The 15,544-nt window shown below is 31.4% G+C and overlaps 1 protein-coding gene across 4 annotated transcripts in view; it reads right to left on the bottom strand.

The window, feature by feature from the left end:
* Positions 1-15,544, bottom strand: part of ATRNL1 (attractin like 1) — an 819,545-nt gene that overhangs the window by 685,155 nt on the left and 118,846 nt on the right. For all 4 annotated transcript variants that reach the window (XM_063102060.1, XM_063102061.1, XM_063102062.1 and 1 more), the window contains exon 9: positions 11,687-11,870. In XM_063102060.1, the coding sequence (XP_062958130.1) occupies positions 11,687-11,870 (184 nt within the window). The remainder of the gene's footprint in view (positions 1-11,686; positions 11,871-15,544) is intronic.

Genomic DNA, 15,544 nt, shown 5'->3' with positions numbered 1-15,544 from the left:
ACAGCAGCTTTATTTATAACTGTCAAAATTTGGAAACATCCAAGATGTTCTTAAACAGCTGGATAAGCAAAATGTGGTTTCCATACAATAGAATATAATTCAGCAATAAAAGATATGAGCTATGAATTGATGAACTCTGAAATGTTCAGAGTCAAGTGAAAGAAGACAGACACAAAAGTCCATGAATTGAATGATACCATTTATATAAAATATCCAGAATAGACAAATCCATACAGAGAAAGACAGTAGATTAGTGGTTGCCAGGAGATAGAGGGAGAGAGAATAGGTAGGTATGGGGTTTCTTTTGTGGGTAATAGAAATATTTTAGAATTAGTGGTGATGGTTGTACAACAGTATGAATATACTAAAAACCACTGATTTGTACTTTTTTAAATGTTTAAAATTGAGAATTTTACGTTTTATCAAGTTTATCTCAATTAAAAAGTTTTTTTCAAAAAATACTTATTATTACCAGTCATGACAGAAGAACACACTTTGTATTCCTACCAAATAATGCAAAACTTGAATCTAATAATGAAAAAATGTCAGACAAACCCAAATTGGGTACGTTCTTCAAACAAAAGCTGAGATTGTTCCAGATTAAAGGAGAATGAACAGACATGACAATTAAATGTGTGTATGATCCTGGATATGATCCTGGATCAGGAAAAGATATCCAAACCTGGCAAGGTAAAAAAACATCAAAACCTGAGAAGGACAGTATAAGAAGGGAAAAACACAAGCCAATCTCACATGTGAACACTGATGCAAATTTCATTAAGAAATTAAATCCACCAATTAAAAAAGTTATATTTTTTATAAAATATATTAAGACAATTGGCACAATTAAATGAGGTCCATAAATTAGGTTGTAATATTCTATCTATATTATTTCCTAGATTCAATATTTGTATTGTGGTTATATAAGAGAATGTCCCCATTTTTTAGTAAGTTCATTTTTAAATATTTTGGTTTAAGAGAGTATCACGTCAGTAACTCACTCTTAATTCAGAGAAAAAGTAGATAGATGGGTAGATAGATAAAAATAGATGTAGTATTTAAAAATAATTTAAACGGAACATAACTACAGATGCTGCAGATATTAAAAGATTCAAAGAGGATATATAACCATCTTTATAACAATTTAACTGAAGACAGCAATTTCCTGGACAAATTCCTTAAAATACATCTTATCAAAACTGACTCAAGAACAAATACTGAATACTCCTATAATCATTATATTGAATTCAGTAGTTAAAATTCTACACATAAAGAACAGGTCAGACCTAGATGACTTAAAGTGTATTTTATAAAATATTCAGAAAAAAGTAATTCTAATCTTATACATATATTTCAGAGTATAAAAAAACGTAGAAAAACTCGCCAACTCAATTTATGAGCCCATTATAACCTTAACACCAAAGAGCTGACATGAATGATTCAAGAAAAGTATGTGTAAATCTCACCAGGTAACATTAATGTAAAAATTCTTATCAAAATACTAGCAAACCAAAATACAAGTAATACATTATGAGTAAGTTTGTTGTAATCCAAGTCGAGTTAATAATGAAACAAATCTAATTTTCCACATTAAATTATTTAGTAGGAAAACCAGATAATCATTCCCAAAATGTCCTCTGATAATACCCAATTATCAATTCATTACATAAACCCTTAGCAAACCAGGAAAAAAAGGGGGAGCTTTCCTAACAATGTTATCTACAAAACCCACAGTGAACAACTATTCATACTGAAGAAACACTAAAAGCATTTCTTTAAAGTTCAGGACTAATAATAGATGTCTGCTGTTACTACATCTATTCAATGCTGAACTAAAGACTGTTGTTTGAATGATAAGGCAAGAAAAATATAAAGCTTTAAAACCCGGAAAGGAAGAAACAAAACTTTCATTATTTGTACATAATCTGATAATCTATTGTAAAAAACTGAAAACTATCTACACATAAATTACTAAAATACTGCAAGTTTTTACACACAGAAGTAATTAAGAAATCAATTGCATTTCTGTCTATCAAGCCATAAACAGAAAAAGAAAATGAAAAGATAGCATACTGGTTAAATAAATAGTCACCCCCAAAATTCACACCCACCCAGAACCTCAGAATGGGAACTTATTTGGATATAGTATCTTTGCAGATGTTATTTGTTAAGCTAAATGAAGTCACATTTTAATTAAAATGAGTTCACTTCGATCTACTACTAGTTTAGTATGGGCTCTAAATCCAACAACTGGTGTCCTTATAAGAAGGTCGTGTGAAGACATATGCTGACATTGGAAGGATCAAGCTACAACCAATCAAAGAATGCCCAGGATTGCCTAGAGCTGCTGGATGCTGGAAAAGGCAAGGAAGGATCCTTCCCTAGAGCCTTTGAAGGGAGCATGGCCCTGCTGACATCTTGATGTCATACTTTTAGCCTCTAGGACTGTGAGAGGATAAATTTCTGTTATTTTAAGCCACCAAGTTTGTAGTAATTTGTTATGATAGCCTTAGGAAACTAATACAGATTTCCTTAAGAAAAAGCATTCAAAATATCAATCATTTAGGAAATCTAACAAAAAATTTACTAGTATTGCAGACCACTAAAGGAGCAGACTTTTCCATAAATCATTCTGGGAGTACTGGTTGTCCACATTTTTAAAAAAATAGATCCTTATGCAGTTGGATTAAAGACTAAATGTGAAAGGCAAAACTATCAAACATTTGAAGGGCAATATAGAAAGCACTGAAGTAGGGAAGTATTATTTAAGCAAGACACAAAGCACAACCCCCAGAAGACAATATTAATCACTTCTACTATATTAAAATTAAGAAGTCTGTTCATCAAACAATATCATACAAATCTGGAAGAGAAAACGTCTGCAAAATATACAACTACCAAAGGCTAATATCAAAAAGAACTGAACCCAAACCACTAAATAAAACAAAATGGGCAGAACATTGAGCAAAATTTCAATGAAGAGTTATCTGGCCAATAAACATGAAAAAATATTCTACCTCATCAGTTATCAAGGAAATGCAAATTAAAAACAAAATGGGACACCATTTCATATTTAATATATTGGCAAAAATTATTTTAAAATGAAATACCACCAAATCGTGGAGAGATTATAGAGGAATGGGAACTGTCATTTACCACTGGTGGGAACGTAAATTAGGAAAATGAAATCGGAGTATAGTTGGGTAAAACCGAGCATAACACTCTCTGTCACCAAGCATTCATACTACTAAGTAAACAGCTTAGACAAAATTGTATATAAAATCATAGAAGACTAGATAAGAACATCTGTACTATAACTGCTCTTAACAGCAAAAACAGGCAACAATTCAAATATTTATTCAAAGTTGAATAGAAAATATAAAAAAGATCTATATTTGAAAATTAAGGTTTTACTTCCTGTCAGCCTATGAACAAATTATTTCTCCAAACTTAAAAAACAACAAAACAAACAAACAAAAACCTCTCTTGCCCCACCTCCCTTGCCATCAGTTCCCCTGTTTCTATCCTCCCCTTATAACTTAATTCCTCAAAAAAGTTGTGAGTTCTTTTCTCCCATTCCTCTTCTCCCACCTTCATTTGAACTATCACTCCACTGAAACTTCTCTTGACACGGTCAGAAAAAAATGCCAGTTTGCCAGATCCCATGATCATTTCTCAATTCTCACATGACTTTACCTACCAGCAGCTTCTGACAAATTCTCTCACCTTTGAAATATGCTCTTGGCTTCTAGAACACCCAGTTTTCCTGCGAACTCATTAAGTACTCATTCTCAGTTTCCTTTTCTGATTGTTTCTCATTTCTCTAACCAGAAAATTGAGTGTCCAGATCCTGTAACTCCTATATCCAACTGCCTACTTAACATATCCACTAAGAAGTGTAGTTTGCATCTCAAATTAAATGTGTCTAAAACTGAGCTTCTAATCTTTCCCCACACAAAACCTACTTCTCCCACAAAATTCATCATATTAATTAATGCCAACCCCATGATTTCAGATCTTCAGGCCAAAAGCCTGGTCCATCTTTCACTTCTCTCTCTCTCATCCGCTCTATATTTGATCCTTTAATTTATCCAATTCTTGTTGGTTCTACCTTGAAAATATATTCAGAATCCAACAAATTCTCATCACCTTCACATTGTCTCCTTGGTCCCAAGTCATCTCTTTCTTAGATTATTACAACAGCCTCCTAAATGGTCATCCTGTTTCTGCTCCTGCATCATAATCACAACACAGCAGTCAAAGTGCTCCTGTAAAAATCTAAGTCAGAGCATACCACACCTCTGCTCAAAACCCTCAGTGACTACCCATATTAGTAAAGTTTTATGATGACCTATAGAACCCTACATGACAAGGTTCCCGCTTACCTCTCTAAGATCATGTCCTACCAGTTCCCTCACCCCACTCCAAGACACACTACTCCACCTTTATTGGCCTCCTTACTGTTCCGAATGACAAGGATATTCCCATTTCAGATTTTGTACTAGTTGTCCCCCTTCCTAGAATACCTCTCCACCAGATACTTGCCTGGCTCACTCCCAAATCTCCTTCAGGTTTACTAAAATGTCTTCTCTATGAGGTCTTCTCTGCCCACCTTTTTCAAATCCAATAACCCAAAACTCCCTATCCTCTTCCCTTGCTTTCTTTTTCCTCCAATAGTACTTATTAACATTTAAAATACATTTTATTTATTTCCATTTTTGTCCTCTGCCTCTCCCCATCAAAATATATCACCAAAACATAAAGCTGATTTTTAAAAAGGTTCTGAAGAAAGCATACAATGTTAAACAATTCATGGGTACTTCTAAAAGATCATGGAAAGACTCTTGTTATCTTTTAAATCTACTTCTCCACAAACTTTTTGAAGTAGCCTCATACATGCCAAATTCAAAACAGACTAACTAAATTAATGGTTTGCTTGCAAGTACATATATGGAGGGTAAAATATCTATAATGAAAAACAAGGACATAATTAACACAATATTAAGAATAATGGTTACCTCTTTTAGGGTTAATGGAGAGGGGTGCCATCATGGAGGGACACACGAGGACTTCTGAGGTACTGTAATGTCCTCTTTCTTGGCTCAGGTGAGCATTTTATGATTCTGAAGCTGTATATATATGTATGCTTTCATGTAGTCTTTGCTCTGTATGTAATATTTCCCAATTTATAAAATAGAACTAGGAAAAAATAAGTAGCGCACGTTTTAAAATCACCTTAAAAAGTGAAGCTATGGAGACAGTATTTCTTTAAGCTATCAATACGCGATTTGACCCAGATGTTCCAAAATCCCAAATCTCATATTATGATATTTATAATGACAATAGTCTTTTTGCCTATATAAAAATTTCACGTTCACTTTAACAAATCTCTCTGTTATACTACTTTGCTATATGTGTGTGTGTTTGTGTGTATGTGTGTGTATTTCCATTATTTCCCATAAAAAATATAAATCATAAATTTTAAAACTATCAATCTCCCTTACTGAGAACTTCTAAGGATTATTCCTAACACAGATATTGATAAAGACTCAATGAAATTTTCATTGAAAAGATATCAGGCACTTATCATGCAGAAAAATAAGCAAGGGGTGAATAGCATATTCATCAGTATTTATGGAAATATTGATTTAACTACTAACGGTCTTATAAAATCATCCTGTGTCACTTTCTAAAACCTCTGAGACCTAAATCTTTTAGAGAAATCACAAAAACTTAACAATTTAATAAAATAGCTTTGAATAGTTTAATATAAAAATAACCCCCATTATATTCAGTTGAAGCTAGAAGAAATCATTTCATGTAATCAGGTGTAGCCTCATTATGAAAACAATTTTTAAGCATACATGATTTCAAACACTTTTCAAAAATACAGAATTAAGATAGCACCACAGAAGCATTATCATTAAATTCATTACTTATCTTTTTAATATCTTTAAAGTTGAAATCTTTTTTCTCTCACTTGTAAAAAACAGTAAAAAAAAAAATACTAAGTTGATAATGTTTAATATGCTCCTTATTTGTTAAAACTCATTGTGCTTCTTCACAGGGTAAAGGAACACAACAACAGAGTAAAAGACTTCAACAATAGGCCAAGAAAATCTGAGGTCTCTATGATCACAGAAAATCCTTGACCTAGAACAGTGAAGGAATAGACTCCTAAAATAAGTTCTACAAACATATATGCAAAAAAGTTATAATATGCCTCATTGAACAAGGCTAAGAAATCAAAACCACAATTACCCTGGTACCCCAAAATCATCACAGCAAAATTAAAATCCCTTAGCAAACGATAATATCTATCAGTAAAACATACTAACAATATAAAGGAATCACTTTTGAGAAATGGAAACTCCTATAAATCAAGGATGTTTATTCTCTCTTATTCTTTAAATGTACAACAAAACAAAACAAACAAAAAAAAACCAAACCCAACTAATCCTGAAGTAGTGGGGTAGCAGCAATGACTTTGGATATATCCAGAACTTTTACATATATTAAAAATTGAACCTCTTTTACAGTATGCCAAAATATCATAAACTATTACCATAAAATAATAAACCTGAGAAGTCATATCAAACACAGATTTATATTTTTTAAATAAATTTTTATGAAGTATAATATATATACCAAAAAATACAAAAATCTTAAGTGTATAGTTCAATGAGTTATCACAAAGTGAGCACCTGTATAAACCCTCCGAAAGCTTTCCTGTTGCTCATCCAAATCACTACCCATTAGTCCTAGCCAAAGGAAATCCTCATCATAACTTCTAAGACCACAGATTAGTTTTTCCTGGTGCTAAACTTTATATAAATAGAATAATATACTCTGTATTCTTTTTACATCTGGCTTCTTTTGGTCAACAACTGTGCAGATTCATACAGAGACAATTTTTTCATTTTCAATGTTACATAGCATTCCACTGTATGAACACACATTTCATTTGTTTCCAGTTATTGACTATTACAAACAACACCATCATTAATATCCTTCTGTATAACTGTAGTGCACACATATATGCATTTGTTGGCTTTATAACTAAAAGTAGAATTACCAGTTCATGAGTAGAATTACTAGTTCATAGTAGAATTACTAGTTCATTGTAGAAATACTAGTTCATACCTCAATGCGGTTTTAATTTAAATTGCTATGGTGACTAGTAAGGTTGGGCACTTTTTAATATGTATTTTGGTCATTTGGACATCTTTTTTTGTGAAATGCCTGTTCAAGTCTCTTGCTCATTTCTATGTTGAGTTGTCTTACACTTTCTTATTGCTTATATTTTCAGGACATGAGTGCTTTCTTGGCTTTATACATTGCAAGTATCTCCTACAATGTAGCTTGTTATTTCACCTTCTTACTGACATTTTTAGACATATAAATATAGTTCAGTCTATCATTTTTCCTTTATTAATAATACTGCATAAATCCTATTAAGAAATCTTTCTTTATCCATGACTGTGAAGATACTCACCTTTATCAGTACTTCTAAAATTTGTTTTAGCTATAGTTGGCCCTTTGCATTTTTATAGCCGTATAAATTTAGAATCAGCATGTCAATATCCAAATAAAATACCTGCTATAATTTTATTTGAGATTACATTAAAACTATAGATCGATTTGGGCAGAATACCTATCTCTACAATATAAGTTTTTCAAACATGTAGTCTCCATTTATTTAGACATTTATTTTAAATGTCTTATAATAAGGTTTTATAGTTTCGTGTGTGAAAATCCTGTACTTATGTCATTAGATTTATTCATTAGGTGTCGATGTTCTGATAGTAATATAAGTTATATGGCTTTTAAATTATCATTTTTTAATTGTTCCTGGTATACAGAATCACATTTGATTGACTTTTTATATTGAACTTATATGCACCAACCTATTACCCATATACCTTTTATATTATATGATATTTTACTTTAATTGCCTTATTTCACTAGGTGGAAACTCCAATACAATGTTGAATAGAAGAGGTGATAGTGGGCACCCTTATCTCATTCCCAATCAAGAGGGATAGTCTTCTATATTTTACTATAATTTTTGCAGTAAAACTTTTTCTGTTTGTACCTTTTGCCATGTGGATAAGTTACTTCTATTCCTAGTTCAACAGAGTTTTTACCATAAACATATCTTAAATTTTAAATAAACTTTTTTTGCATTTTTTTCAGATTATTACAGAGCTTTACTTCTCTACTCTCTTACTGTTTTAATTATCCAGATTTTAATTTTTAACTAACCTTATATTCTTATAATGAACTCATGATCTATTATCCTTTTCATAAAGTGCTACAATTACCTGTTTTTTGTCTATGTTTATGAAAAAAATAACATCATAATTTTCCTTACTTTTAATGTCCTTTTTACATTTTTATATCAAGAATATTTTAGCCTCCTAATTCTCAAGGTAATTATTTCTGTCTTCTGAAAGTTTGTAAAAGATTGGTGTTGCTTATTTCTTAAATACTTATTTCTTTTTATTTTTCTTTTTATCTTTTCCTTAATTTTATTTTGTTGATATTAAAAACTTATTTCTTAAATGTTTGAGACAATTTACCAGTGAAGTGATCTGAGCCTGGAGAGTTTTGTGTTCTGATTTGCTTTTATTTGTTTGTTTGTATGTATGTATGTATGTATGTACGTATGTATATTTGTTTGTTTTGAGGCTAGAGGTTTTCAATTACAGACTCTATTTCTTTGACATAAGATTATTCCAGTTTTCTATCTCTTCATATGTCAATTCTGGTAAGTTTTATTTTTCTAGAAATTTGCTGTGGTTGATTCAATTTTTTATATTTACTGTCATGCAGTTGCTTATCACATGCTCTTATTAACTTTTAATATCTGTACAGTCTGTAGTGATATCCGTTTTCATTCTTGACATGGGTTATTTGAGTATGATCTTTACCTCTAAGTCTACATGGGTATTTATCTATTTTATTACTTTTTACAAACAACAAATGTTGTTTATTGTTGGTGGTTTTAGGGATCACCTCTATCATATTTTTGTTTCTATTTCATTAATTTGTGGTCTTATATTCCCTTCCTTTATCATATATTTATTTTCTTTATCCTTGTAATGAAATATAATGAAAGATTGTGATGATTAAAAGGTGAGTTCATCCTTAGTAATAGGGATTAGAACTTGAGGAACCAGACTGTGCTTAAGAATGTACCAAGGCTCCTCTTCCTTGGCACATCTGGAAATCCAATTTTGGTTCTCCTTAGGACTGATAAAAGCACTGATCAGATTTTCAGGCAGTTTTCAGGATTTATAAATGTCTCAAGGACAAAAGTTGCATGAAATGCTAGGCTCACCTCCCTTGACATTTCTCCTGTCCTAAATCTTGGCAAATTCTCACTGCCTTTATAGTTCTGTGATGCTTTAAACAGATATAATTCCTACTTTTTCTCAATGAAAATATGAGGGTACTTCAAAAAGTTCATGGAAATATTTGTATTATCTTTTAATTCTATTTTCTATGAACTTTTTGAAGTAACCTTGTAACAGTCCAAAATAATCCATTTCACCATTGAAAAAGAATTCTTCCAAATGCACATTTCCTAAAATTGCAACAAAGTGACCTGTGTACTTAACCATATCTACTAAAAAATAAAACCAGTTCTGAGGTAAAAATTAAAGATTAGTCTATACAATAAATACCTAATAGTGACACTTTAAAATTATTTCAAATTAGGCAACTAAACCTGGCAAACAAAATAATCCACAGATAACAGCAAATTTGTCAAATAAACTAACAGAAAACAACAAAACTTTAAGAATGCTACAAATTTTAAGGATCATAGAAAAATCAATTTAGAGCTCACTGATGAGCTGAAGACCCATTAAAATATTAAAGCATCATACATATATATAGCATACTTGTAATGAGTTGCTCAAAATAATTTACAAATTATTTTATTAAATTCTCCTATGGGACAAGTAGCCAATATTATTTGTGCATGTACTACAATTGCCAAGATTGATGTTTATATTCTTCTATTATAAGTTCACTACAGAAAGAGTTCAGGTAGGAAAGCATGTAAATTCTTAGAAAATTCCATTCAAGTGATGAGCAACAACTAAATCTCTCATTTTGACTTCATTCAAATAATACCTAGTTCTGCTCTCTTATCCACTTATTTCTAAGATCCTTCCTTCAGCATTACTATACTAATTATTATTAATGTGAACTTTGTTGCTTCCTTCATGCATAAGAAGTTATCCTTCCCTTTTTGGTATGACAATATTTACAATATATGCAAAAAATATGGTAAGCAGACTGATAGTACCTTAATCACTATACAACAATGCCTTTCACCGACATAGCAAAAAGTCAAAAAGAAAAAGAAATATGCAATAGGAAATAAAATGCAATGTGTAAGTTATTTAAAATAAAAAAATAGGTTTATCCATTTGAATAGATATAAAAATGTAGAGAATAATACTGCATTTTATTAGACTAAAAAAATTAGAATTAACAAAATCACCAAAAGAGAGTCTTATGCTCCCATCTTTTTTTTTCAATGAAAGTTGAAATTAGGTATATGTTAGAAAATGAAGGGGGTGGAACAAATCACAATTTGGTGGAAAACTGGGTTTTTCCTTTAGACTCATAAAGTAACTTCATGCTAGAAATTTAAATGAACATATAGTGCCATAAAACAAAAAAGGAGTCATTTTATAGATTTTACAAAGGGCAAGTAGTACAACAAAAACTCTATTTTAAAACTAATATACCCAGAAAATCAATAAGTGAAAAATTAATGAATAATATTTCAAATGTAAATAGAATATTATGGATATGAATAAGCAATTCACTAAACAGAAAACATGGTGGCAAATGAACACATAAAAAGATGTTTATTCACAATAATATTCAAAGAAATGCACATTGAAATATCAGTAAGATACCAGTCACACCCATCACATTGGCAAAAGGAAAAAGTCTTAAAATTATCAAGTGTTGGTAAGAACATAAAGAAACAGGGACACTCACACCCTGCTGGTGGAAGTGTATATTATCACAGTGACTTGGATAAGCAATTCAGCAACATGTAATAAAGTTGAGAATGTGAATCCCCTCAAGCACTGTAATTACACTTTTAAATATATAGCCTAGAGAAACTCTTGCACATGTGCATCAGGAAACCAGAACAATATGTGCAGTGTAGCACTGTTTATAACAAGAAATGAAAATGTACCTAAAAGCCAAAAGCTTTGTATTGCACAGGAAGTTGGATAATGAAACTGAAGAAATGCTTTTTAAAATTTACAAATGACAATAAATATGAATGCAAAGAAGAATAAATCCCAAGACAAATGATATCAAAGCTCAAAGTTATACTGGTAAACAAAATTTCTCATCTAAAATGCACATGATATCTGCACTTAAAAGTATAAGTAATGCATACAGAATAAGTATTTATATGGGATCAGAAACCATTTTAAAGTAAACCATTCATAGTAATGATGGCTACACAGAAAATGTGTTAATTTGTGCCATTGTTACATGATAGCATATCATTAGCTGAAATAAAGATGGAAAAAGTCCAAGAATTTCCCACTGAAAATATTCAGTAAACACCACTATTATACAAATATAAGGTACAACTAATGTCAAATTTTCTCCTTATCGTACATCTACCCAATGTACTCACCAAGTCTTAGTGTTAACTTCATACTTATAAAGATCATCTACCAATCCATATTTATTGCCTGGTAATGCTTTATAACCTCCATGAACGTAAATGGACTTTGTTATTTCATCATACACACTGGTATGGCCATATCCACCTTGTACAATAGCTCCTTTAGTTTCTGGAACAAGCCAAGTGTTTGATGCTGTAACAGAAAGAAGATAATCATGAACTTCAAGTAGTATTTAAAAATACAACTAATATATCACCAACACTACCAGCAAGAGAAAGAAAGATAGTCTGCTTTTCTCTCCAGCAGCAGGAACAGGCAGGTGATCACAGTAGTTAATAGCAGTAGTAGCTTTATAACACTGAGCAGGGGCAGCTGCTGCTCAGTGGTAGAAGGGGCACTTTTAGTAGCTCAGTGGCAAATGTGATCACAGGCTTCAGCCCAGGTATGTAGCAGATTCCAGATTTCCGGGTGATCCCCTTTCCTTTGGTGTCTCTAGCCCTTTGAGCACTTCTGTAATTAATTTCTTGTATTAAATCCAATTCTGCTTGCTATATCTAGAAGAGACTCATTTCCTACTGCAGAATCACTGATAGAAACCAACCATATGCAAGGCATGCTTTTAACAATATGCACATTAAAAAGAAAAAACATGCAGTTTCTTGGCCTTGGAAAATTTAGATTATAAAGAGCAACTATATCGAAATCTATTAGTCTTTAAAAATGCACCCAAACCACACCTCCATGTTCCCTCTAACTGATCATGTAAACTATGGCATTCTAGACAGCTCATTGAGAATACCCAAAGCAACTAACAGAAAATGAAGGTAATGCTTAAAAACTCTTAACATTACACAATTCTAAAGTAGTAAAAAAAAGTGATTCTTCAGAGGTCATAAAGAATTGGAAGTTTCAAGAAAGAGTCACTGAACCCAATTGTACTTTACATATTTAAAGGAACTTCATAGTACTTATGTATGTAGTACTTATGCATTACATTTTGGAGCTAATTTCCAAAGAACAAAATAAATAATAACTTATCAGAAATGATTTGATTACTATTCTTTAACTACTTGTTAAAGCCATACATACATATCCAAAGTAAAGATTTTTCATATTTTTATTCATTCTCTTTTTAATAAGATAAATTTTTTCCTTACCAAAAAAAATATTGAATGAAGAGATGTATAATGTAGAAGAGATGTATAATGTAGAAGTTAAAGTTGCTTTCTCCCCAAGCTCACTATCTGGAAGTATTTTTCAAAATTTGTTATGTTCAAACAATTTTCAAACTATACTTTTGAATATTTTAGTATACATGTGTGACCTACATGTACGTAAATATATGTAAATATTTGTACCCCCCGAAAGTACTATTTTGCAGCTATTTTTTACTTAACAAAACATTTGGGGTATCTTTCTATGTCCTACTTATTACTTTTTAACAGCCAAATCCATTATATTAATAATGCATAACTCATTTAAATAACTACATTGTTATGCACTTGGGTTTCAATTTGCTTTTTAAAACAGTAATGCAATAAACAACTTTGCAGTCATCTGCAGCAGCAGCATCTAAAAGAGTTATACTATGTCTCAGAAATTACCTCATTATCTCATTAAACAATAACCCTTTGAGGAGCATACTATTGCTATTACTTCTTTACAACTGAAAAAAAAAATTAGAGTAAAAAAATTAAGCAGCACATCAAAAGTAGTTTCAGATAAAAAAAATAATTTTTTTCACATATAGGAGACAAACTTGAAATGTAAGATTAATTATCATCCACATTCTCATTATATTCTTCTTATGTTTTGCATTTGGAAATGTATATACACTATAAGAAATCAGTTGGTCTCAGTAAACAGTCAAGGTAGCAAAACGTAGGTTACTTCAGAAAAAGTATTTTCTTATCAATTGTATGTTATTATTTGCATATGCATGAATTTTTTCTTTAATTTGGTAGTGTGCTCTGTCATAATCCCAATTTATAAAAAGTGAATCCTTGGTTCAAAAGTAGCTCATTAAAGAGAAAAGATAATTTTGAAAACAGATAAATGAATACATGAACTAACTCAGGACAATACTGTAAAAGTCAAAAGCAAAAATGACTCAAATATACCAAGAGTTTTTCATTAACCCATGATGGAGTAATTTAGAGAACATTTCATTTCCTACCATAAACAACTCTAAAAACAGAAAAATATATATATCAAAAATGGTTTATAGATACTGGATAACAAGCAGCATAGACCTGTGATTCTGTGACAGCACAAAACTATGATTCAAAAGGAGAGAAACAAAGCAAGCTCCATGATTGCCAGAGCATACTGCCTGGAGGCAATGCCCTGGCTTCTGCACAAGAAGGGGGATCACAGAGAGTCTGGTGATCTCTTTGAGTTGAGAAAACAAACATTAGAATTTAAAGAAACCAAACCAGATAGAATTTGTAGAGATGAGGTAACTGCTCACAGAGAAAACTCAAGGGGTCTGGAGAAATGTTCCCTCGGGTCTTTGGCTGAGTAGTGATCTGAATACACATAAGGGGAAACTACTTGAGGCTATGGAAAGAACCACCGAAAAACTAGTAGGCTAGACAACTCTTGGACCGCACACAAGGCTGGGAATATTTTGTGCTCCAAGCAATAAAAGAAAGACCTCACACTACAGGAGGCATTAGATAGCATCCCTGAGAAGGTCTGTAGTACTGGAATAAAATAAAAGCAACAAAATAAGAGCAACAAACTAAAAGATGTTTCGGATCCACTAACAAGCTTCAAAAGCAACCCTTCAAAATGCCAAAACTGGTACAAGGTAACTTAATTGTATGTCAGTACAAAGTGCAACATTCCTCAAAGGCATAAAGCAAAACCCAGCATCCAGCAAGGTCAAAATATGCAATGTCCAAAATGCATTAAAAAATTAACAAGTACAGAAAGCAAAGAAAATATGGCCCATAAAAAAAGAAAAACCAGTCAATAGAAACAGACCCAGAAATAACACAGAAAATAGGATTGGCAGAATAGAATGTTTTAAAAACTATTGAAAATATGTTCAAGTATGTTCAATAATATTGTAAAAAATATAAGTATGATGAAGGGAGAAATGGAAAATTAAAAAAGACTACAATGGAATGCCTAGAAATAAACAATACAGTATCTAAAATGAAAAATATATTGAACAGAATTAATGCATGACTAGACAATATAGCAGGAAAAAAGAGTAAACCTAAAATATGGAAAGAGAAACTATCCAAAATGAAGCATGCAGGAAAAAACAAGGAATGACAAAGGAAGTTCTTCAGACTAATGCAAATGATACCTCATAACAGGTGAAATCTTAATCTACATATATAAATGAAAAGTGTAGATAAAAATTAATATGTGGATAAATATAAAAGAAATCTCTCAATTTTCTCCATAAAGTGATAATTTGTTATTCAAAACAATTATTATAACAATGCACTGTGGTGTTTATAACATATATAGAGATATGATACTAGTTCAAGATAAAAAAGGAAAATGCAGTTATACTATTGTGGGTGACACTATATACAAAGCTATACAACATTATTTAAAGGAAGAATCTGATGAGTAAAGATGTATACTGTACAACAAAAAGCAACCATTGCATATATAAAACAAAAAGGCATAGTTATTAAGTTAGTAGTCCTACAGATTCAAGAAGCTGAGCAAACCATAAACAGGATATTTTCAAAGAAATCCGCACCAAAATCATCATAAACAAACTGCTAAAAAACTAAAGATACAGAAAACCTCTAGGAAGCTGCAAGAGAAAAATAACAAATTACTTGCAGGGGAGCAACAATTCAAGTGACTGTGGCTTTATCATAAAGAAACCATGGAGG

The sequence above is a fragment of the Cynocephalus volans genome, chromosome 7 (assembly GCF_027409185.1).
Source record: "Cynocephalus volans isolate mCynVol1 chromosome 7, mCynVol1.pri, whole genome shotgun sequence".
Lineage (NCBI taxonomy): Eukaryota > Metazoa > Chordata > Mammalia > Dermoptera > Cynocephalidae > Cynocephalus > Cynocephalus volans.
The sequence above is the reverse complement of the archived record's forward strand: the minus strand, read 5'-3'. Positions and strand labels throughout refer to the sequence as shown.